Below are 23,987 nucleotides of genomic sequence, written 5' to 3' on the forward strand. Positions count from 1 at the left end.
AGGCCCCACAAACACTCCAGCTCTGCACAAAACTTATTTCGAAGCCTCTGCATCACGGGTGCCCAGCAAAGCCCTTAATCACACCGAAGAGCAGTTGGCTGGACTTCCATGGACACGTAAAGGCGAGCCAGTGAGTTTATCTCACTCCCCGAGAAGCCAAGACGACAGCAGTCACTCCCACTGTGCCAGAGGAGGCACTTTTTAACAAGTTAAATGGACTGATCACTTTGGTTCTCCTGCCTCCCCATCGCCCGCTCAAGTTGGAAGTCTGTAAGTCTACCTGTTTGCAATGTTAATTTAGAGTCTCATTGGTAAAATACCCCCATCACTGGAGCCCAAGAACTCTCTCTGACTGGAGTCAGAATATGAGGTCTGCCACCTGAGGAGACTGCACCTCCCCAAAGGTATCCTTTCCAATAGAAGGCACAACCGGAAGTCCCCTGGGACGCACCGTGGAACTTTCGCGGGACCACAGGGGTGGGGCATTTCACCCAGAGCTCGGTGTCTCCTCTGTCACTGCTCACCCTCTCAGCTCCCCACGTCCTACTCGACCACGGGTGGCACTCAGAGCACAGAGCACATGCTGCTGTTGGGCTGTGGGAGCCCTCGGCCCCTGTCCACGCCCTGTGACTACGCCTGTCCAGTTGTCTGTGCAGGAACTAATCACCATCATAAGCAAAACAAAAGCCACGCCTGAAAATCTTTACAAATGTTATCTTCCTGATTCTTATGGAACCCATATGTAATCTGAGCTTCTAACGCACAAAAATACTCTCTAGATTACATTTTTCCAGGAGAATATTTCTAAACACAACATAAACATCACTTTCGTTGGGAACTGCACTGAACGTACATGATTTGAGCATCTACCATGATTTATGTTAAGTGATTCAGGGTTTTGACTCCAAACAATTTACATATGAATCACTGGATGGCAGAGTTCCAGGGTTGTGCGGGAGAGTGAGTGACAAAGAAAACTGCTAACTTGGCAAAGGATACCCCCTTATCTTTGGCTCTGATGCTTTTTATCCTACAAAAAAGATAGAGATACAGAGACAAAAGAAGGAGGAGGAGGAGCAGGAGGGAAGGAGGGAAGGAGGGAAGGAGGGAGGGAGGGAGGGAGATTAGGGAATAAACAACTCTCCCAAACCAAACTAATCATCTTGTCTGCTCACTTTCCAGCTCCATAAACCAGCCCTTTCCTCTGGTGTCCAGCTCACTGAATGAACCTGGCTGCCCAGAGCAGACAGGAACCCCCCACCTGACCCTCCCTCCCTCACCCCCCGGGCAGCCCATCCAACACCCATCCCTGCCAGGTCTACCTTCTCAGCAGCCCCTGAACTCATCCACTCACTCCTCTCCGCACTGCAATCCCTCACCTAGACCTCTAGGTGGTTGCACAGGTAGTTTCCCTGTCTGGGACCTTCTTTCCCCACTTCTGGGTGAATCCCTGTGCCTTCCTCAGGACCAGATTAGATCTCACCTTCTCTAAACAGCCTCCCCTGCTTAACCTGGGCTGGGTTAGGTGTGCCTCTTCTTTGTTCCCACTGCCCTCGGTGCTTGTCCATCACAGCTCCCGCTCGGCTCTCCCAGAGATTTTCATTTATCCTGCCCTCCAGCCACTAGCGCAGTGAGCCCGGGAGTGCCCGAGTGAATGAGCACACACACACACACGTGCACTGCTCTTCGCCAACACTGGCTGGACAGCCGGTATCTCCACGGTATCTCTACTGTTCACTGAGCATTGCTGAGGACAGTAAGTCAGATAAAACATGGAAAGCACGGTATGGAATGTCTGGTAGAGGTATGCAATAGATCGAATAGTGGCTACCAAATACATCAGGTCTTTGGAACTCGTAAATATTGCTTTACTTGGGGGGGAAAAAAAAAGGTCTTACCCTTGTGATTAAGGATTCTGCAAGAGAAAACTCTGGGCTATCGGGTGCTACCACAACAGTCCCTCTGAGACAAGAGGCAGGGAGCTCTCCCCACTGAAGACATGGTGGCGGGAGGACGGGGCAGAGGTGAAGGGGTGATGTGACCACCACCCACCCCTAGAGGCTGTTTGGTCAGAAGCAAGGACCAGACACTCGCGGGGCCTCCAGAACGGACGTGGATCTCAGGCTCTGGGCCGCCAGAACTGTGATGGAGTGAACTTCTGCTGAGCTAAGTGAGCCACCAAGTTTGTGCTGACTTGCTCCAACACCCTTAGGAAACTACTACAACACTCATTTGCATTTACGTCCTGTCTGGGCTCCTAACACGAGGATAATGAACGCATCACTTTGGGAAGAGAAGGGAGGACCACTTGTAAGCACCAGAACAGAAAGCTCAGAGCTCCGGACACTGTGTGAATCACTCAATATCCATTTAGAAGAAATATTATTTAGAATATTAGACGTGGAAGAATTCTTGCATTTACAAACACCATAGCCTTCTCAACCGCCCCCGTAAACCTGGCCCCAAGGCAAAGCTTGCAATCGTCTCCTGCTCAGAAGACCCCAATGTGCGTTCTGTGCTCTGGGCCTTGGCTCTGGCTGGCAGGCTGTCCTCCCACTGCTTCCTACTGAAACCCCGCCACCTGCTGACGTCCAGAAAAAGGCTTCTTACTCTACGCCGTCCTCATGGACCAGCTGCTTCTCTCTCATATGCTTCCCCCCAAACTCCCATACCATTCTTTGCACCCTGCACACATGTCAAATTTTAGGTAAATGAGTAAATTTATCTAATAATGCCCATGTATATTACAGAGAAGCAAAGGGAAGATCAGAGAGGTTAAGAATTTTTCCCCCAGGTTGTTACTACAGGAAGAGATGAATAACTTTAACGTGGAGCGGGAGCGTGGTAGGCTGGCCAAGGTGCACGCTGAGTAACCAGCTGGCCCGAAACTCCCATTCCTGCCTGGCCTCTGTGTGACGCGTGGGAAGCTACTGAATGACTTTCTGTCTGTCTCTAATGAGACTGGTACATCTGCTCTGCAAGTCACTGAAAGTAAGGTACAGAGTCCGCACGTGTCCAAGCCTGGCTAGGTCACAGTTTAACCAAGGGAGGAGATGATTTCCAGCATTATTAATTTTCTGTGTACAACCCACAGATCAGATGTGACCAGCTATACCCAGAAGAGCGGCTGAATGCCTCCCTCTAAATTTTATTTGAAAAAAACAAATTCCCTACTTGTTTCTCTAGAAACAAAATCTAATGGGAAAATCAACTTGTTTGGAACAAATCGAGTTTTGGAATTATAATTTCATGGTGTCGGTGTGGAAACACACGTTCAGACACTGTGAGGACAGAAGTAAGGGTGTGTTCACGGTGCGTGAAAATGGAACGCCCCCCCCCCACCCCCGTAACAGGAAGACCAGATTCGGGGGGTGGGCGGGGGGACCTGCCCCTTTGCCTTGGCACTTACTGCACTGGAGACTGATTTGTTTGCATGGGAAAATTTTTTTTTCAACTACTAAAACAGCTGCTTAAATTTTAACCAGGTAAACAATATCTTTACCACAGCAATTTTTTTTACTTTTTTTGAAAAAATAATACAGTTGCTTAGGACATGGCTTCCAAATATGACACATTCTGCTCCAGCCACACATGCCGGACACCAAGAGTAGCACTTCCTCACCCCTGGGTGAAAGGCTCTGCGCTGAGAAATGTAACGTTATTGTTAGAGCAATAAGTAAAAGCACACAGAACTGAAGAAGATTTAGAAAAACCTTAGTTATTCGAGGAAAAGGGGGGCGCTCTGCACAGTCACCGTGCGGGAAAAACAAAACCTACGACAAATTCGCCTCCTGCACTCTGCATTCTGGGGTTCCAAGGAGATTTTTCTAAAACTTTCCCACAATACTTTAAGTTTTCTGCTAAAAATATACACATGTGTAAATGTCCGATGAAGACCAGTTTAGGAGTGCCATGAATGTAACACCATTACTATCACATAAAATCTTCCTAATTATAAATTCTCAATGCCTCAGGCATATTAATATCATTGACAGTTAACGTGTTACATTCTTATTAGTTACTGGTACTTTTCTATGTGTTTTCCACGCCTTAATCCCATCAGTCCTCACAATAATCTTGTCTAAGGTACTATTAACAACCGCATTTCTGAGAGAGACACAGAGGTACAGAGGTGTGAAATAATTGTTCCACGGTCCCACAGTGAAAAAGGAGGGGCAAAGAGTAAACTTCATACAATGCAGCCCCAGAACAGCATTATTCAACAGAACAGAACTATGATCTACACAGTCACTCTAAATTCACTAAAAGACATTTAAAATGCATGAAGCAAGTAAAATTAATATTACTTATTCAACCCAATATATCAAAAATATTACAGTTTCAACATGTAACCAGACACAAAAAATATTAATGAGATATCTTACATTCCTTTTTTAGTACTAAGTCTTCAAATCTGTTATGTATTTCTACACTTCGAGTAGATTTCGTTTCAGACCAGCCACAGTGTAAGAGCTCAGCGGCCATGTGCGGCTTGTGGCCCAGTGCTGGGAGCTGGGGTGAGTTCTGCAGCCTGCTCTACCTGCTAGGCTGCTGGAGTCTGACAAGGCCTTGGTTGTCACTGTTACAGAAGATGTATGTATCTTTTCGACCCAGGTGAAATATCTGGATGGTTTGACTTTAGGCGGTGGGCACACAGTGCAACACACAGATTCTGTATCGTAGAAATGTACATACACTTGGAAACCTGTATGATCTTATTAACCAATGTCATCCCCCCAAAATTTAATAAAAATTACTTAAAAAAATATCAGTACCCTAGCAGCATGCCCAGCTCCAGCTTGAGCGTGGGAGAGAAGAAAAAGTTAATCTGGTTGTGGAGACAAATGTTCCTGGAGTTTCTGCGCAGCTTTTGTTACCAACTACCTTTTCAAGAATGTCTGTATAATGAACACCCTTGGGACCTAGACAAGGGCTCCCTCAGGGGCAGAGGGCAGATTTGTTTCCTGACCATGACAACAAAGGGAATGTTCTCCTCTGGGGCAAGGGCTGGTTAGGTTTCCCAGCTGCTCTCCTAAGACTGGGGGTTTCCTAGGCCTGGGGAGCCCCTGCTGGGACACAGACCCGGCTGTGTGCACAGCACCCAGCGGGACCCCTCTGCATCACTCCTGGCGGGGAGCCGGTGCACACATGGCACTCAGGCCACCTCTGTGCCCCAGGTAATCACACTGTGTCCCTCTGGCCCGGGGAGCTGTGTCTTCCGCCAGCAGCCACGCAGCGGGGAGGCCACCTCGTTAGTCTGAAGGTGGGGTGAAGCCTCGGACCCCTCACCGCTCTTGCCACATCTTCTGTGTGTTGCTGAATTTTATTTAGAAACACACATCTCCCAGAGAAGAGAATTTATATTTTCTGATAGTGAGAACCAAGATCCAATCAAGGTACTGTTCAGGATTAAGGTTTCTGAAAAATGGCAGGGGGTGAGGGGTGTGGTGGGAAGCTTCGCAGTGTCCCTCTGTGACCCGAGGTCCGCTCCCGTTGTGGCCTTGCCAACCGAATCCCCACTAAACTCCGTCAGCCTGTGAACACCTCACCGGGGGTCTGCAGTTTCTTTCACAGAGCAGCTATGACGCCGTACCTTTCCACAGCATTTGGCTTTGTCTATGATCTTCAGGGCAAACTCCTTCCCAGTGGACCTGTGGGGTGGTCAGAGGAAGGCCGTTAGAGACATGAGTGAAAGCCGGCATCGTCACCCCTGACCCCCTCTCTGGCACAGAAGACCCGGGGAAGGGGTGCTGGCCGCCTGTTCCCCTGCACGTCAGAGAACGTGCTGAGTGTGTTGGGGAGGAAGGTGGCCCCCCACCAAAAGAAAAGACATCCCAAGCCACACCATCCATCTCCTTTTATAAATATTAATAATTGTAATATTATTACATAACTTACATATTAAAGGTACTTAAACTCTGTTGTATCAGACATGGACAAAAAAAAACAACCTGTTTTTCCACACTTAAATCCCAAAAGAGTTCTCTTGGGAGGAAGAATAAAATTAGGAAAAAGGAATCAACATTCCTGAAAACTTCCTACTACCGATATATATTTACATTAGTCTATTAGGTACTAACTAGTCCATCATACAAAACTGCACAGTCACCAGACTTTCACTATCTATCTCTCAGGCCAAACTCCATCTGGTGCCATCACATCTGGACCTTTAAAAGCCCATTTCTGGTACAAAAGAGATCATTTTATCAGGTATAAGAGTCTCAATGTTGTTATTTGACATTTAATCACTTTAGCATATTGCAATCTGAACGTGCCAGAACTTATCTTTGAGTATAGAAAACAGTTCAGCACAGAACACTGCAGTACTCTTGGGACTACATTAGCTCTCTCAAGTTCAGCTGCTTTTGTCAGGCGGTCGGGGGACACTGAGGAGGCCACCTCGGAAGAGCAACTTGTATTTAAATTGCTTCCCTATAGCATAAACCAAATTCAGATTTCTAACGAGGCTTTAGAAGTCATAATGCAGATGCTTAATTTGTTGCTTGGGAGGTAGTCTGCGTACGGAGCTCAGTCTATATAAGGCTGGGAGCGGTGGTCCCCAACCTTTTTAGCACCAGGGACCAGTTTGGCGGAGGACCGTTTTTCCCGGGGTGGGGTGTGTGGAAGGAGAATAGTGGGGTGGACAGGAGGCGGAGCTCAGGCAGTGTGATGCAAGCGAGGTGCTCGCTGGCCTGGCCTCGGCTGCCGCTCTCCCGCGGCCTGGCCCCGCTCCTAGGAGGCCAGGAGCTGGCCGAGAGGACAGGCAGCGACTCTGTGTACCAATACAAGGGCCACTCAAGCCTTGCTGCAGATGAAGCAGAAGGGGAAAATTAACGGTTACTGGAGCTTTCTGGAAAACGCCCCACAAACAGTAAAAAAGGACCACTTAGTCCAGGCAGGAGAGGAGCACAGAAACACAGACTCTATTCATCGTTTTCTCCAGCTTTAATCCTGTTTACAAAGGGCCAGACATTTAATAGAATAGATTTCTGACCGTTGAGAATTTAGGACCTTAAAATAAAGCTGGACAAAACACCTATGTCATTTTAAGATAGGTAACAGTTTAAGATATTGTTCTTAAATGGAGTCAGAGCTCCTATGTCCTGAACTACTGATTTATGCCCCTAAGTATTCATTGAGAGGGTTATTTGAGGATTAAATGAGTTAATGTACTGAGAACAGTGCCTGGTACAGATAAATGAAATAGGAGATATTTTTAAAGATCAATCTTATTTCCCATTTTTCTCTGGCTCATGGATAAGACCTACTACATTGCCCAGTCCAATTACAAAGCAGGTCCACACTCCATTTGCACACACACGTTTTCCCTGCCAAATTGCGTGTGCGCATGCAAAGCAGCTGGTCCCAAGGGGAGACTCTCCCAGAAGGCTTTTTGTTCATTCAGGGAAAAATACACTCCAAGGAGGAATGTAGGTGCAGGTGGAAAAACGATCATCCTCACTGAACACTCACCTGTCCACACACTCTTTGACGACTGCAAAATTGCCGTCACCAATAACCTTTCCAATTTTGTATTTCTCAAGAAGTGTCGATGATTCAGAGCACCTGTTCCCATTCACTCCTACAAAAAAAGGATAAGTGCAAAGTTGAAGGAAGGCATCAACATTTCATCTCGATTCCTACATACTTGTCAAATAACAAGTTGCAATGCATTTATTTCTAAATCTATAGTAAAACTGAGAAAAGTCTCTGAGCATATTGTCTGCTAGAATACCTGAATAATCGCCTTTCTTCTGACTTTACTGGTCGGAGTCAGAAACCAACATAATCAATAAACATAACAAGTCCCTGAAATACCAGCTAAAATAAGTGGTTAGCTTTGTGTAGAAAATAATTCTAAACAAAACTTTAAACTTTTTTTTTGGTCAAAGTTGAGAAAGAAGAAGGGTTTGATATTGGGATTTAATCTTAGAAATTTTCTCAAGACTCCTCCTCCAGCTTTTCTAGTAAAGAAAATTCTGGCCAGAGAGGGTGCCTTGTTAAAGCTAATTCCCCGCTCAAAGTCTTCTCAGACTGGCGCTGGTGGTAGGGCGTGAGGGCAGGAGGAGCACGTGGTTAAGATCGGCTCCTTTCCACAATGTATCGCAGCACATTGCAGACAGCATAGAAAGAAACACTACGGTTAAGTAACGGAGAGACGGGAGAGCCTGCGTTCAGGAAGTGGGAGCAGATTGCCACAAAGTGGAGATAAAGGAAGCTCAAGCTTGCGCTTTGAAACTGGGACAGCTTAACTAACAACCCCCTAGGGCTCAGCCCTCGACATGACCACGCCCCTGTTTAGGAAGATAATTCCACACAAGTGGATCTACAGTGGCCCCCACGTTCACCGGGGTGACTTCCTTTACGAAAGTAACCCTCAGAGGGAGCACTACCTTCGGGACTCAAACAGCGATCAAGTTCCGGTCCACCGTTTATGTTGGAAGAAGATCTGCCCTGTGCAGAAATCTGCTGAGAGAGGACAGTGACCATTATTTACCAGGAAAACTCTACCAACCTTATCGAGCAAATCCTCAGATAAAAGAAAGTGCTTATAGAATGCACAAAAACAGTGATACAGAAATAGAGGAAGCATTGCCTTTCTTTCCATCTCTCCTGTCTCCCTACATACACCACATTGGTACATTTTTTTCCTTGGATACAATGTTTCCTATTAGGATTAGGTATCAGGAAAATTGACAGTATGCCACTCCCTTTGATACTGTGTTACTTTTAACCTCAATGAAATGAAGTAAAGGAGACTGGTGTGGCATCTAAGCTCTACACGTCCTTGCAAGTGGCAATATAAGGTTTAGAACGATAGATTATTCCAAGAAAATCAGCAATGCATGTCCTGGTGTCACAGCCACCCCTGTGGCTGGCTGTAGGGAGTCCCTGCCAAGGGCAAGCGTTGCTCAGAACTCCCGCCCCGCGCCCAGGACTGCATCACCGTCCACACTCTCCTGTGAGTTCAGGATCCAGCTCGGAGCCCCGGCTCAACCCTCTTCTTTACTGACTCTGTGGTAGTGGGAACGCCTCTCGAGCACTGCAGGGACTTTCATTGCTAGGGCCCATTACTAGGAATATAAAAGATAAAACTAAAAGATAGGTTCCCACTTAACAAAAAGCTGAAGCCCCCATTCCAACACAGAAACATCTCTAGCTTTTAGGTAAACTAAAAAACTCACATTGTGACTACTATTCATGTTCACTTTATTCTGTGGGCTTACAGAATTTTTTCTTAATCCCCTAGGGCTCTTAGGTTTTTGAACTCACACTGTGCTCTTTGATCTTTAATTTTCTCTCCTCTCTCCCTCTCTCCCCCTCTCTCTCTCTCTCTCTCTCACACACACACACACACACACTTCTTTCAGGAGCTGACAAGGTCAAAGGACCCACCAAATCTCCATCTTCAGAAGCATCTTCAGCATCTTTGGGACTGGGATGCTTCCACACTTCTATGCCCAAACTCTCCTGGTAGCCTCTGCCCCGTAACGGCTGTGCCTTCCTCTTCACTGCACCCCCCACACGCGGCACCGGGTCTGGTACACACAGTACTTAACTCGTACTCGCTACACCAAAGAATAAATGACCCAGCACTCCCACAAGTTGGGGACACTGGGTCTGCTCTTCTCTGGGTGAAGTGGACAACTTCACAGAAGTTGAATTTGGCTCAAAACCCAGGACAGCCCAGTATTTAGGAAACATCCCTTCAAACAGGATCATCCAGAAGTTCTTCTGGAATAAAATACAAGCCTCGAGAGTAAGAGACATGTGAAAACAGGGCTGTTTCCTCAGAGCCCACGCCACCGCACCCGTGTGGACAATGAAACCACCGCGTCCTCCACTCCGTGCCCCTGGCACGGTCCCCACCCAGCAGCTCCACAGAGGCCTCCCTGTCCACCGTTCCAGGCATCACAGCCGGAGAAACTTCCACAGGACAGTTCTGGCACCAGCCTGAGGGCCCAAAACCCTCAGTGGGTCTTCGTTACAACAGAACAGCCCCCAAATCTTCAGCATGGTGCGTTCAGGCCACGATTTGCCCCCATATCCACCAGACCGATTTGTTCCCACTACTTCTTCCCCACACAGAGAGAGACGCCAGGGTCCAAGCAGGTGGCAGAGGCCGACTCTCTGGCGGCTAAAAGACAGTGGCCGAGGGGCTGCAGTCAGAGCCCCCAAGGAGGGCGAGGGGTCCAGCGAAAGCCTGTGTTCCTGTTTGCCCCGACAAAGGTCTCACTAACTCACCGGGAAATGCAGGCTTCTCAGCAAACAATGCCAAAAAGTTTTTCAAAATTCTCAAATGGAATGATTAAAAAGAGTATTTTAAACATATAGAGTCAACAGGCATGGCACGTAACTACCTATCCGCATGTGTTCCTTTATTGGCCAAGGAAGTTCTCGTGAAGAAAAGGAAACCATGAAAAGCTAAGGGGAGCCACTGGCTTCCACATGCCGGCCAGGCAGACAGGGAGGTGATGAGCCTCAGGCGCCGTTTTCCGTCCCTCCGCGGCCACGGCCCTGTGCTGGTGCTCAGAGGCTGCGCGGGGGAAACCTCGCGCTCACTGCTGCCCAGAAGCTGCCTCCCTAGAAAGAGGCTTGTGTGTGTGCACGTGTGGCACGTGTGGCACGTGTGGCACGTGTGTGTGTGCTCGCGCGCGAGTACGCGCTCAAGTGCACTTGAAACCCTCCCGGGAAACCTCTGCCTCCCAGGCTGTGGTTCCTCCAGCTCTGAGGGTCCTGAGGGGGAGCCTTTCTGCAGGGGCGCGAGTCCGCACTTGGGGTCACACAGCCAGCGACTGAGTTCACTTGACCTCCCGGAATGCAGCTCGGTGATCCACGGGTAGAAGAAAAGCCGGGTGTTCACCAAGATCTCTGGCCACATCCCGGCACTTGGGAGGCATCCATTGTGAATTACAAAGCAGAGGTTTCCCAGTGTCCTGAGAGACACGCAGACAAAGAGCAACAGAAACCCAGGGGATGATGCTTTGCCTGCACGATTCTCCCTGTTTGCTGGGCACAGTGTACATATGTATTTCCCAGTCCCTCGTGAGAGACGTGTTCTCTTATCGAGGCAAGGGCGGGGTGAGCCCCAGAGAGGTTCGAATGTAGCACTCCTGATGGAACCGGGCCCCTGTCCATTGTATGAGGACTGTTACTAAACTCTCTCAGAACGCTAATGAGCTTTCCTGCTTCCATCAGCAGCTTCCAGCAGCTCCGATGCTGAGGCTGCACAAGGCGCGGGGGTTCTCTGCAGCAGAGCGTGAGCGGATGACAGCATCTGCGCTCTCTCAGGACGGCCTCTGTGATCACTCGCTGGTTCAAAGGGATGGGCCAGGGCTGAGGGGCGGGGGAGCCAGGGGGACCTACTTCCTGAGGAGGCCCTGGCTGGCCAAGGAGGGAAGGTGATGAAAAGACCGGGGTGAAGTTTCGGGGTGCCCTCCTGTGTGACCTGCACCCCTGCCCCACCCAGCTCCTCCTCCAGCACGAGTGGTTCCATTTTTATGGGGAAGCAAGGCAGGGAAATGCACAAGAATCTGCTTCTGCTAAGAATGTTCTCAAAAAAAAAAAAAAAGACTTAGAACAGAAAAAGCTACAAAGTGTCCTCAACTGCCAGTATCATTGAAAAAGGCCTCCGTGGCTGAGTGAGCACATTCAACAACAAGGATTGCAGCATTCTGCACTTTCAGCCAGCGAGTGAAGGCCGAGTGTCCTACATTAAATTTATTTGATAAGTAGATTATTATAATTTCTGTAAAACTGAAAATTCAAAGAGAAATGGTTAAATACTGAACTTTAATAGTAGCAAAAATGGCCCTATCAGTGCATTACACCATATAACTATTGACTTTTGAGGATCATGCCAGACACTATGTTGACTTTTCCTGGATGGAAGAGCTTGACCAGAATCTAGGAGAGAATCTTGTGTAATACACTGACTTCCTTGAATGCATCTTAGAAAATGGCACTGTGACTGATTCCATTTTTAAGTGGCCTACCGTAGGGCGTTAGACACATTTTCTCTAAAGGGCCAGAGAGGAATATTTTAGCCTTTGTAGGTCACACCATCTCTGTCCCAGCTACTCAGCTCTGCTGGTGTAACATGAAAGCAGTCACAGACCATATGGAAACAAGTGAGCACAGCTGTGTTCCAATAAAACTTTACGCAGAAAAACAGGCGATGGGCCAGATTTGGTCACAGGCAAACTTCTGGTCTACAAGAACTTTCTTGGGAAAAGCTTTTCCTCCAATACACTACTTTTAAACTCCGGCACAGCAGAACCCTCGGGTACTGTTGCTTTACTACAGTGGTTCTCAGTCCTTGGCTCTCTATTAGGAAAGGCTACACATTCTGGGAAGATTTGAAGAATTCTGTTGCCAGGCTGTATCTCAGACTGAAGAACCCGTGGTTGTAGGGCCCAGGCATTGGTAGTATGTGAAGCTCCACAGAAGATCTAACGTGCAGCCAAGGCCGAGAGCCCCTGTGGAGGAAGTTTCCGGCAGCAAGTGTCAGTAACGGTTCAGCCACCTTACGTTCTCTCTGTCCTGCGTCCAATAATCTAGTAACTGCAACTCATCTGTAGCCAGAGAACAACTTCATCCTTGTAAGAAAAGGGAAGACGACGCTCATCACAGTTCGAGTGCCTGCGTTGTGCCAACTCCTGAAATCAGCATTTCACCTTTCATGAATTATCATCGTATCCACTGACTTATGAAGAAACTGAAGTTCAGGGAGCTTATATGACTTGTGCAGACACCACAGCAGGTGAATTTATACCCGAGTTGGACTCCCGAGCACAGGTGCTGTTTGGCTAGTCTCACCCCCTCCCCTCCGCTAAGGAGAACAGGAGAAGTCAAGTCTCACAAAGCTCTTAAGTTAACCACGGGGGGCCACCCAAGAGCGGAGGCCCTGATCAAAGTACTCATCGTGGTCTCGTGGTGTCGTTAGAACGTGTTCTCAGCTCACAGAACTACTGTCACATTCCTGTAATTCATCACCTGATATACAGATTGATAACTTCACAGCCTTTCCTCATACAAAGAGAGCTGAAGAAAATACTTTTTCTTTAAAAAAAAACCCACTGAAATGTACTAAGTTTTTTTTTAAATCAGTACACTAGATATTACTTGCAAGTCAATTTTGCTTCCATTATCATTTTTGTGGGTTTTCTTTTTTAACGTCAGAAACATCAAGTCCATGCATTACAAGGAAAGCCAGTGTAAATTACTATAAATGCTGATTAGGCATGCATTTAAGAACAGAAAGCTTTACCACGTTTATTTTAGAATCTGTGATGATTTACTCTGAAACATGGCAATACTGGTGATGAGCCACGTGAGCAATGAACCTGAACCGGCACCCGGGGGTTGGTGACCTACAATGTACTCTTACCTGCAGCTGTACCTTCTACTTGGATTCCTTTGGTACAGTGAGTGGCCACTGAGGCTTGTGCTTGGTTAAGAGTGGAGAACACCAATAAAGAGAATCCCCTCCCCACCCCGACAGGCCCAAGGTTTCACACAGCGGCCAGCTCACCCATCCAGGACACACACGGACCCTGCCGGCTGCGCCCTTCTGTTTCCCCGCAGGAGCTGCCACCTCGCTAGAGTCCACGGCCTGCCCAGACCAGCACCGAGTCTCAGCACACCCCCACGGTGAGCTTGGCGAGCGTGGTGTTGGCTTACGGGATTCTGAACAACAGACGGGTGCTGTGGCCACCTCTATCTACTAAAGATGTGTCTGCGGGCTCTCGCTGTGAGGCGGCGCCGATTCCCAGGACACCAGCAGTGGGAGAGGAGCGGCCTTTCCGGTTCCAACTGCAACTCGCGTCCGTCACCGACACGGGACAGTCCCTACCATGACCTCTAGGCCTTAGCTCTTCTTTCTCTCTGCCCGGGCACCTCTAATGCTCTGCCAAGGAGAATTTCTGGTGCTGCCACTTTCGTGAGTGAGATTAAGGCACATGGCTTGCATGCAAATGAAGTTTTTACAACAGACTCTGCTGATACTCTGGCGAGCTCTCCCTCCATGCCCACAAAGGTGCGTTTCAGCTGGTGGAGGCACCGACCCGCCGAAGGCGTCCAGTTACCGAGCAACTAGATGTGCAAATCACTGTCCTCCGCCAGCGTCTGAGGTTCATTAAGATGATTGATTTTGTTAGGGCATCGGAGTCTTCCAAACTGCTTAGTCCCTCTTTTGTTTTTTGTTTTTTTTTTTTATTCTGTCAATAAAAGCAATTACATTCAAAGATGAAGTTACCACCCAGCCTTTCTGGGGTAATAAAAAGGATACAAAAGTAGTCAGTCTCTTGGTACTGAAGATTATTAACTTGTTTTAAATACCAAAGAAAACCCAAAGCTCCAGGGAAAAGCCAGAAACGGCGAAGGTCAGCCGCTACCGTGGATTTACATTTCACAGCTTCGGAAAGAAGTTTGGAAGGTCGGCGGGTCAAAGAGGCACATTTAGCTCTGCCAATCACCGTGAGATACTGCCAGCCCTTTCATCGCACTCCACAAATCTGGGAGATCTTTCACCGCCGGCGGACCCGGGAGACATCATCAGATAAAATAGCAGCACACCAGACAGTTTATAACCTCAAGATGTGGGATAATGTTCCAAGCGCACCTTTCTGTTTCTTCTTTCAACCAGGAAGAATGCTCACCGTGGACAGCCTCTGGGCATACACGCCGGCATCAAAACGGGAGACATTTTACCATTCCATGTCCACAGACTGAAACCTTGACTGACCACAGCCTCGCGGGTCTTCTGCTGGGACACGGATGATGAATGAAATTTCAGGGGAATGCTCCCTTCCCCCGTCTGGCAGTTGATGACACATTTAGTACTCTTTATTGCCCACCCGTCCCAAGGAGCACGCGGTGATTTGAGCAGAGGAAATACTCCCACAGGGAAAGTCATCCGCTAGGTGGAAGGGGCTCCAGGGAGCTCGGGCAGAAGGAACAGGAGACGGTGGGCTGAGGTCAAGGAGAAAGCGGAGGGTCGGGAAGACCGAGATTAGGAGAAGAAAACGTCGGTGGCAGTGCAGTTCTAGGATGTGGAGGGGAGCGAAAAGAATGGGCAGGGAGGGATGGGTCTGGAGAATGAAAGCAGTGGATGGAGAACTGAGCAATGACACTGATGGGGAGAGAGGCCTCTGTGGCCGTCCCAAAGGACATTGCACACAATGCCACTGAGGGAGCAGCAGCAAGGCCAGCCCGAGTGGTGGACACAGAGATGGCAGCAGAGAGAAGGGGAGCGGTGGCCAGCCTCCCACAGGGTCCCCACGAGCCTCACCTCCTGGTTTTCAGGCCCTTGCGCGGCCCCTGCCCCGCTGCCCCGGGCTGAGCCCCGTGACTGCTAAGATACTAAGGAAATGATGGTGTCTGGCTTCCGAGGCCAGGTCACAGGAAGAAGAGCTTCTGCGAGGCGCTCCATCTCTCTCTCTCTCTCAAGTCCCCTGCTCCAGGGAAAGCCAGCCACCATGTTCAGAGGGTGCTTGGGGCGGCTATGGGGGCGCAAACATCAAAGAACTGGGGCCTCCTGCCACGAGCCAGCGTCAGCCTGCACCACGCGAGTGAGCCATCTTGGAAGGGGACCCCCTGTTCCCAATGAGGCCTTCAGAGAACTGCGGCCCGAGGTACATCTTGACTATAATCTCGTCAAAATTCCTAAGCCAGAAGCACCCCAGTAAGCTGCTCCTGAGTTCCTGAGCTACAAAACCTGTATGACAAAACAGCTTTTTTATTGTTGTTCTAAGCGGCTACGTTCTAAGGTAACTCGGAGCCAGTGGACTTATCTGTAGATTACTGATAGGGCTGGGATGCGGAGAGGGCAGAAGAGCAGGGGGACAGGGCTGGGAGGGAAAGTCATCACAGAAAAACGGAGGTGGTAATAACATCTGGAGTCTGACTCTTCTTCTCTTCTCCCACACTACTACTGCATGTCAGTTTTTAAAAAGATTTTTACGTATTTATTGTTAGAGAGAGAGGGAAGGAGGGAGAAAGAGGGAGAGAAACATCAATGGGAGAGAAAGACATCGATTGCTTGCTGTGCTCCCCAACCAGGGACCTGGCTCACAACCCAGACATGTGTCCTGACTGGGAATCGAACCAGCAGCCTTGAGCCTCGTAGGGCGACACTCACCAACTGAGCCACGTTGGTCGGGGCTGCATGTCAACTTTTTGGTAGGTGAAACTCCCCTGATATGAAAATTGAACCTGGAAAACCCCAAGGTTTGCAATTAGAAAGAATAACAAAGCTATTCTTGGGGCTTTCTGTATATTTAACCAATTAATCTCAACCATGTGCTGTGGGTCCTGGGAATCCCCTTCATACAGATAAGGATGATGTGACTTGCCCAAGGTCACACAGCTAAGTGAGTAGCCAGGCAAATTCCAACCACGAGCACTCTGGGAAATTTTAATGACTGAGGAGGGTGAAAGGCAAACAGAGTGCTGACAAGCTCTTGCCCTGGCAACACAAGCCCAGGCGTGGACTGGCCTTGCGGCAGGACCAGGGGCGCCCCTGTGCCTGACTGCAGCAGGTGGCCCTGCACCGCCGTGGTGGAGGTGGCCCGGGGCTGGCCTGCAGAAATGCCTCTTCCAGGTGACGACCACCGTGAGTGGCATCGCCTTTAAGAAAGCCAGGTTCCCTGAGCCCATACAAAAGCAAAGCCAAATTCGCACACCTAGGGACTAGGTTCCAGGGAAGAAGCCCTGCCAGGTGGTCCCAGCATCTCCTTTTGTGAACGTTTGGTCTGACCATGTTGTTTCCAATCGCTTTGCACAGGCTGGCCTCGGAGGCCAGTAACAATTATGAGCCTCGGCTCTGCTTTCAAACCCCAGTGGTGCCACCATACTCCTCACAAGAGGGCTCCCATTACAGGCCCACATGTAACACGATCTCATGCCCACGGACCCAGGCATTTGCTGGGCCTGGACTACTGTTTCCTACCTATGCCGAATCTTGACAATACTCAAGTCCATTACTAGCTTCAAAAGAAAACCAATAACCCTCACCTACCGTGACCTTTGTCATCTTACTAAAGCTTTATAGGGTCAGGCAGAAGTGCTGGGCACACAGTACGGACTGACCATTTCACTTGAAAAGAGCTTTCATTGGGTCCCTGTTAGCAATCTCCTCCCCCCATTCTCCCACGAAGAGCGATCAGCAGGCGTTCTCTACCTTTCCACCCCCTGCATCCAGCCTCCCCTACACCCCCAGGGTTGCTTCTCCCTTTTCCCCACCCTCCCCTCCTCGTTCTTTTGCTAGCCTCTCAACCCTTGTTCGCTCAGAGCCTTTGTGCAGACTCAGACCCGGGAACTCAGCAAACCAACCCCCTTCAGCGCTCTTCCCCCTGAAAGACTGACACAGCACAGCTTTTCCGTAACAACTGCACACGCTTCCTCCTGGGACGCCTGGCTGCAGTCACTGGAGCAGACCCGCCAGCGAAAGCTGGGTAAGTCAGAGGTCAGAGACACAGACCCTGAAAGGCCCAGAGTTCCCAGCTGGCCATTGGGACCTTCAGCAGATCACAGCTCTGAACCTCAGTTTCCCCAACCATAAAATGAACACTAAAGTGTTCTGAGACCACCTCCAAGCTTCACATTCAATGGTTTTAGGCAACTATCCAACAAAAGTAAAACATTATAGCTGAGGTACGATTCACTCTGAATGCTCCAAAAGTCGCTCAGGTTTAGGTTTAGAGAACCTTGATTACTTGGTCCCCACCCTATTTCTCACACTCCCATCCTGCAAAAACTAGTCACAATGTGAAGAAAGCTTTGCTTCCTCTCCTGACCCCGGTGCAGCCCCTCAGCGAGCACGATGCTGTTATGAGTGCAGGCAAACGGAGCAGCAGGGTCTTCCTCTTGAGGACATGACTGAGAAAACCGTGAGAGCTAGTTGGAAAGGGGGCTGCTTTTGTATTTCTTGTCTTTTTCACTGAGCACACAGACACACGGTGGACACTCTGCGGCCAGAGATGAGACATTACAACATCGGTCTCTTTGCATTTTCAGCTCTTGCAAAGTTCCCACCGAAACACCAGAATGATTCCCAGAAACTGGCACAAAGACGGGGTCAATGGTGACAGCCCATCAAATGCTGCTTACCTCTGACTTGTCTGCTTAATCCCCTCCTCAGTAAAACCCAGACCGAAAGCAACAAGACCCATCTGCCCGAAGCTGGGTCCTGGCAGATGAGAGGCAGCCCCGTCTACTCCTCCCGCACAGGCCCTCCCGGCTTAGCGTGCTTGCTTTTGTCAACTCCCTGATTCTCTGGGAAAAGATGATCTCTCCCCAAAGCCATTAAGCTTCTAATGAGGATAAATAGTGGTAAAAGTTCCTGCCCATGAAAAACAGTCCTCCATTGTCAGACATTCCCTCTTAATTGATCTTAATAAGCTATTTTAAATGAAGGGGAAGGAAAAACCATAGCACTAACACATGGTAATTATCTGTAATTCTCCATTTGCAATGTCGCTGAATAGAGGAAATAATGCAAATGTGGACAGATGCTGATGAGAGCTTTACAATGACATTGAAATTAGGGTTATTTTGTACAGTAAGTAACATGACTAAGTTGCAGTATTTCAAAGGCGGTACACACCACCGATTGCTGGGAACTGTAAGAAGATGAAATTTCCACCAGGTGTGACCCATGGGAGTAGGAAGGGGTAGAGAGGTTTCACACTGTGTCCTCAAAGCTGATCAGTGTGGCAGGTACTCGTTTAGTTGCTAATATTTAATGTAAAATTCAGAGATGCTACATCAGCTTTAAAGGGAGAAGAGAAATAGACCCCCCAGCCTCCCAGATAGGGGTTCTTTGCAACTTAAAATAACTATAATCCTAGCATTTTTAGAGGTCATTTAAAATCAAACATCCTTATTTTATAGATGAGGAGAAAAAAAACAACAACCCAGAGGTGTCATAGTTGTTAGCAAAACCCACAGCCCTCCACTGAGGGTCCTGGAAGGATCACTACTCTTTATCTTACTGATAATTTCATTTTGCTTCCAGTAATCAGCATTGCTCTTTGTCATTTTTGACATCAATACATGACCCTTCAGAATTTACTGTGTGCTAAATGCTAAGGTTACTATACTAAGACACACCTCACATAGAAGAATAATGCAAGGTCTCAGCAATCATACAAATGATCACATTTTTAAAATTTCATGAATCTTTAGTACAGAAATGCAAGAGATCTTGTGGGGGGTTGCACGCATGTGTGAGAGGGTGGGTGTGCACTCTGAGCCTAAGCAGCCCCTAGTGCGTCAACGAGAAAGGACCATATTGAGTCTGGAGTTGAACACGGACTAGGAAGAAAGATGGGTGCCCAGGTTACCGATGGACAACAAAAAAGGGGGAAATGACCACAACCCTGGGTAAGCAGATACCGAAGTGCCAGCCTAGAAGACCACTTGCAGCCCTAGGTCAAGGCTCCCAGCCCCGCCTGGAGCAACAGCCTGGGGGAAGATCCCAGTGACCTTTGCGTGTGGCTCCCTGGAAAGCTCATAGTGGGTTTGCAATGTTGGGTTAACAATAACCAGCATTAGCAGCCACCTGCTTTTGCTTTAACAGACGATGAAGCAACTAAAACTAAAAAGGAGGTGACTCTGTAACTCTGAGGAAGTGTAACCCACCCTACCATTCTTTTGACAGTGTTTCTGTAAATGCTGGCTCTAATACATTTGCTTACATATAAACACATTTGTGTAAGAATCCTAGGAACTAACTTCAAAAGATACAGACGCCTACCTCCAGGCATTCCCGCTCTGGGAGATTGGCTGACCTTTAACTGTGGAGCCAGGATGACTAAACCAGGGAGATGCAAACCCAGCCACCACTTGCCTTATTGGAACGGACTGTGCTTGTCTGCACGTAGAGAACTTATCAACCCCCTTCCTTGATTTCCTGGTTCTGCCTCCCCTCTCTGACCTTATAACAACCTCTGCCTGGACTGAAATGTGAAGATGGGCTTTGAGACAGGAGTCCTCCACCTTCTCAGGGGCCAGTGCTTGAATAAACTTTCCTTTACACCAGCACCTGACTTTCAGGTGTCGGCTTTCAAAGCAGCAGGCAGCTAGACCTGTGTTCGATTACAAAGTAACTTGAATTATTTTTACTTGGGTTCTCTTGAAAGTTACTCAAACTAAAAACAGTGCACCTTTGATCTATTTCGGGGAAAATAAGTTGGGAGGAAAATGCTGAAAATACTTAGCTTATATGAGTGAATTTTAATTTATATAACTTTTTGGGGGGGGAATTGACAGTGAAGAGTTCCATTGAAATCCTACTATGGACTGACCTAAGGCAACGTGGCACTTCAGGAAATGCCTGTCTGACATAAATACAAGGAGCTTCCAGCACTCGGAGGTGGGTGAGAGCTGGGCACTTTAAATCCCAAGTCTGTTTAATCAAGAGGAGTCCCAAGCAGGTAACACGTATTTATCCTTATCCTAAAGGAGCAGGGGTTTTTACTTATTTATTTTTAACTTCACTGTTATTGTTGACACTATCACAGTTGTCCCCATTTCCCCCCACCCCCACCACCCAGCCTCAATCCAGATCCTGCCACCTACATAGGCAAGAAGAACAAAATATAGTCTTTTTCCCGAGGAAATTTTTATGATTTCAGGCACTCAGATGAGAACTGTGCACGTGCTCTCTGGGGGAGACACAACATTCTCGGGGCAGGACGAGCAAACCTCAGAGCTGGGTGGAGAACGAAACCCTTTGAGAAGTGGGGGACCACCCACCTCATGCTCGCCAGGGGTCAGGATGCCGGGCTTGGCAGGTTCTCGCTCCTCATTCATGCAAAGGTGGGTGGGGGTGGGGGGAGCACTTACCATGTGTCTCACTAAGGAAAAATATTTTTCAGCATCCTTAAGGTAAAGAAAAGGACTCAGATAATACCAACGAACTTTGGAGAATGTATTCCTAGTGAAGGTATCGCCACTGTCCACCAAGCGCGCCAGGAAAGCGCAAGTTAATGAGCCCAACACACATGTGTGCACGGCACAGTGCGTCCTTCTGCCTGATTGTGCCTACAGAAGCAGACGGTCCGTCTTGAGCCTCAGCACTTCACTGCCATTTTGCCAGGAACATTTGCTCTTGTAAACTTAACATATCAAGAGCTGTTATGTCAAATTAAGTTAGTTGAAAGTTTTCAAATTTGGCTTCGCTCATCATCCTTCCTATTAGATAAAATGCCTGTTAAACCAGCCGGCAAGTCTGTTAAATTTCTATAAGCACATCACATTCAAGCCCTAACGTTTATCTAAGTTCTTCACCAAAGTGAGCATATTGTTCTTGTGTGACTACTTGTGTATGTAAGTGTTACACTAGTATTTTGCTATTTTGCACTTTCACAAAGTCAAATTATGAAGTCAAATTAAAGTCGTGACTCAAAATAAGATTTTTAAGAGGAATCATAAGAGTTCTCCAAGGCTTCATCATTGCCAGTCATTTTGCTGACAACAGGAAAACTACTACCAACAGTATTTTACCACGTTATACTAGATCCTAACCACAACCCGATATTCCCATTTTAGAGACTGGAACAGTTCCGCTCAGAAGAGCTCAGCAAGTGAGCTGGGCAACATTACAAAGCAAAACAGGATACAGGGTCCAAAGCCCTGTCTTTCTGGCTCCAAATCCTGACCTCTTTCCTGCTTGATTTGTTACTGCATCCAAGCCCCTGAACAAATTAAACTACTAAACTCTGAACTCAAAATAACAAAATCACACAAACACGCCACATGAGCTATTTCATACCTTTAGTCCTCTGAAACTCCCTGGGCTCGTTGGAGAGGAACTGGAGGATTTCGTGGACTTAGGAGTGGAGAGCTGGCTGCTCGGAGTTCCGTTAACTGACCAGGAGACAACAGAGGAGGCAGAGGTCATTAAAGCTCAGGACGGCCAGGTTGTGAGTGAATAATAAGCACATGCATGAAGCTTCATTTAAAGCTCAAAGCAGATGGCAAACCAGCAACGAGCAAAAATAATGTAGCTTATTGTATTACAGACAAAGTATTAGACACATAGGGAGTGAACCTAGGATTATTTTTGATAATAGCTTCCCAACAGTGACAAAAACAAAGGTATATAACATTACGGAACTCAAGATGTGAGTAAGAACTTGTCCATCTGTCCTGCCTGCCAGCAAGGGTAGGGAAGTGAACGGCTGCTATCTTTGCAACGCGGTGCTACGAAGACTGTCTCATAACCTCCCATGCACACCGTCCTGGTGTACACCAACCTGAATCACCATGACATTCTACGGCTCTCCCAAATCAGTTCCACCATAATGCAAACACATTTTCTAAGTGCATTCTTAATGGAGAGGAAAAATTATGGGTCATTTTCCTTGTAATATCTACTTGTGTGGAGGCCATGTAAGATACTCTTCAACTTTTTTATCGAGACTAGTTATTTCTAATTCCTTCTATGATCTTTTCTTCACAGATTCGTGTCCTTATTCTTTAACAAATCTTGGTGGTTTTTTACACGCCCTCCTCCAAGCTTCCACATAGGTCAAAAGCTCAACTGAGAGGCTCAAAAGCTCAAGCTTCATGGGTCAAAAGCTCAACTGAGAGACTCTGTTGGACAGAGTCTGGCCACCGCAGTCTGCAGGGGGAGGGCAGCTGCAGATTCGGACTACGAAACGCTGGCCAACCAGTTCAGCGTGACTCTCGCATGCTCCTAATGCATCTCCTGGATGCATTTCTGCTGTAATGTCCCAGAGCTGGTACTTAACATCTAGTACTGGTGTAGTTTTTCCTATTCTAAGAGATATTTATAACCCCTTCTATCACGAATCTTCAATGCTTTTGCCCAGAGAAGATGAAACCTGAGATTTGTCTCTATGGAAAGAAAAGCAAAGTCCACCTCCTTTTCTTTAATAGGATGGAACAGACAACTATTATTTGAAATTATGCCAATAAGTATAAAAAGCAAAATGCAGACATAAAAGTCCTTATTAGGTGATTCCAAAGGGTGAGCACCAGTCCCTGAGTGGAGGAGAAGTCCTGGATTTGGTATTTGTGATTCGATAAATCATGTGCGCACAGGGGTTGATGTGGGTCTACGAAGTCGTGCTTGTTTATTGCAGCGCTCATTTTAAAAATTCAGTGAAGACAAAATTTTTGTCTATTTATTTTTGAATTACCAAATGAAGATGAAATTTTTTTAAAATTTTGAATCATTAAACACTTTTCTAATTTAAAACTACTCAAGACAATGATCAGTTATTTACATTTTCTTAACAAATATATGTGGGTATTCAGAGTGAAAGTATAACACAAGTAACTATCCAATTAATTGAAAACTTTTCAGAGTACCCAACAGCGTGTCTCCTGGCCAGCATGGCTCGGTTGGTTGGAGTGTCATCCTTTAAACCACAGGGTCACAGGTTTGAGTCCTGGTCAGGGCACGCGCCTAGGTTCCCGGTTCAGTCCCCGGTCAGGACGCGTGCAAGAGGCAACCGATCAATGTTTCTCTCTCACATCCATGTTGCCCTCCTTCTCTCTCTCCCCTTCTCTCCCACGCTCTCTAAAATTAACGGGCATGTTCTTGGGTGAGGATTAAAAAAAAAGAGTATTTAACAGCTCTGACTTTTTAAATCAATTAAGTTCAATTTCAATTAATGTTAGAGAGTTGTAAAAGTTTCTTTAAAGGAAAATGGTAGTAAGAATTCACATAAAATAGAGATTATGATGAAAAATGGATTTTTAAACTTGCCATCAGCTGAAACCTTTCTTTCTCCATCCCATACAGTGATCTGTACAGGTCACCAGTTTCTCTGCGATCAGTGCCGTTGGCTTTCAGTACTATTCCAACACCACACTGATAGCAAAGGCTTCCTTGGAATGGGGATAGAAAAGGGACTAAAGGAGAAAAACAAATTCCTGCGAACGGTGATCTCTGTAGCAGACCAGTCTCCCTGTAGTTTCTTAACAAAACACACTGCTGGGGACTTGACCGG

The 23,987-nt window shown here is 47.5% G+C and overlaps 1 protein-coding gene across 6 annotated transcripts in view; it reads right to left on the reverse strand.

The window, feature by feature from the left end:
* Positions 1-23,987, reverse strand: part of DCLK2 (doublecortin like kinase 2) — a 127,222-nt gene that overhangs the window by 23,610 nt on the left and 79,625 nt on the right. For 3 of the 6 annotated variants that reach the window (XR_006784838.1, XM_045831752.1, XM_045831750.1), the window contains 4 exons: positions 21,779-21,873; positions 8,394-8,469; positions 7,474-7,582; positions 5,594-5,651 (listed from right to left, as the gene is read on the reverse strand). Coding sequence is in view for 5 of the 6 variants with exons in the window: in XM_045831752.1 (XP_045687708.1) it covers positions 5,594-5,651; positions 7,474-7,582; positions 8,394-8,469; positions 21,779-21,873 (338 nt within the window). In the remaining variant the exon portion in view is untranslated. Of the gene's footprint in view, positions 1-5,593; positions 5,652-7,473; positions 7,583-8,393; positions 8,470-9,001; positions 9,075-21,778; positions 21,874-23,987 lie in introns of those variants that run through there. The other 3 variants (XM_045831754.1, XM_045831751.1, XM_045831755.1) reach the window with 2 other exon arrangements.

Source organism: Phyllostomus hastatus, unplaced genomic scaffold (assembly GCF_019186645.2).
Source record: "Phyllostomus hastatus isolate PE091 unplaced genomic scaffold, TTU_PhHast_1.1 phas_contig_159, whole genome shotgun sequence".
Taxonomy (NCBI): domain Eukaryota; kingdom Metazoa; phylum Chordata; class Mammalia; order Chiroptera; family Phyllostomidae; genus Phyllostomus; species Phyllostomus hastatus.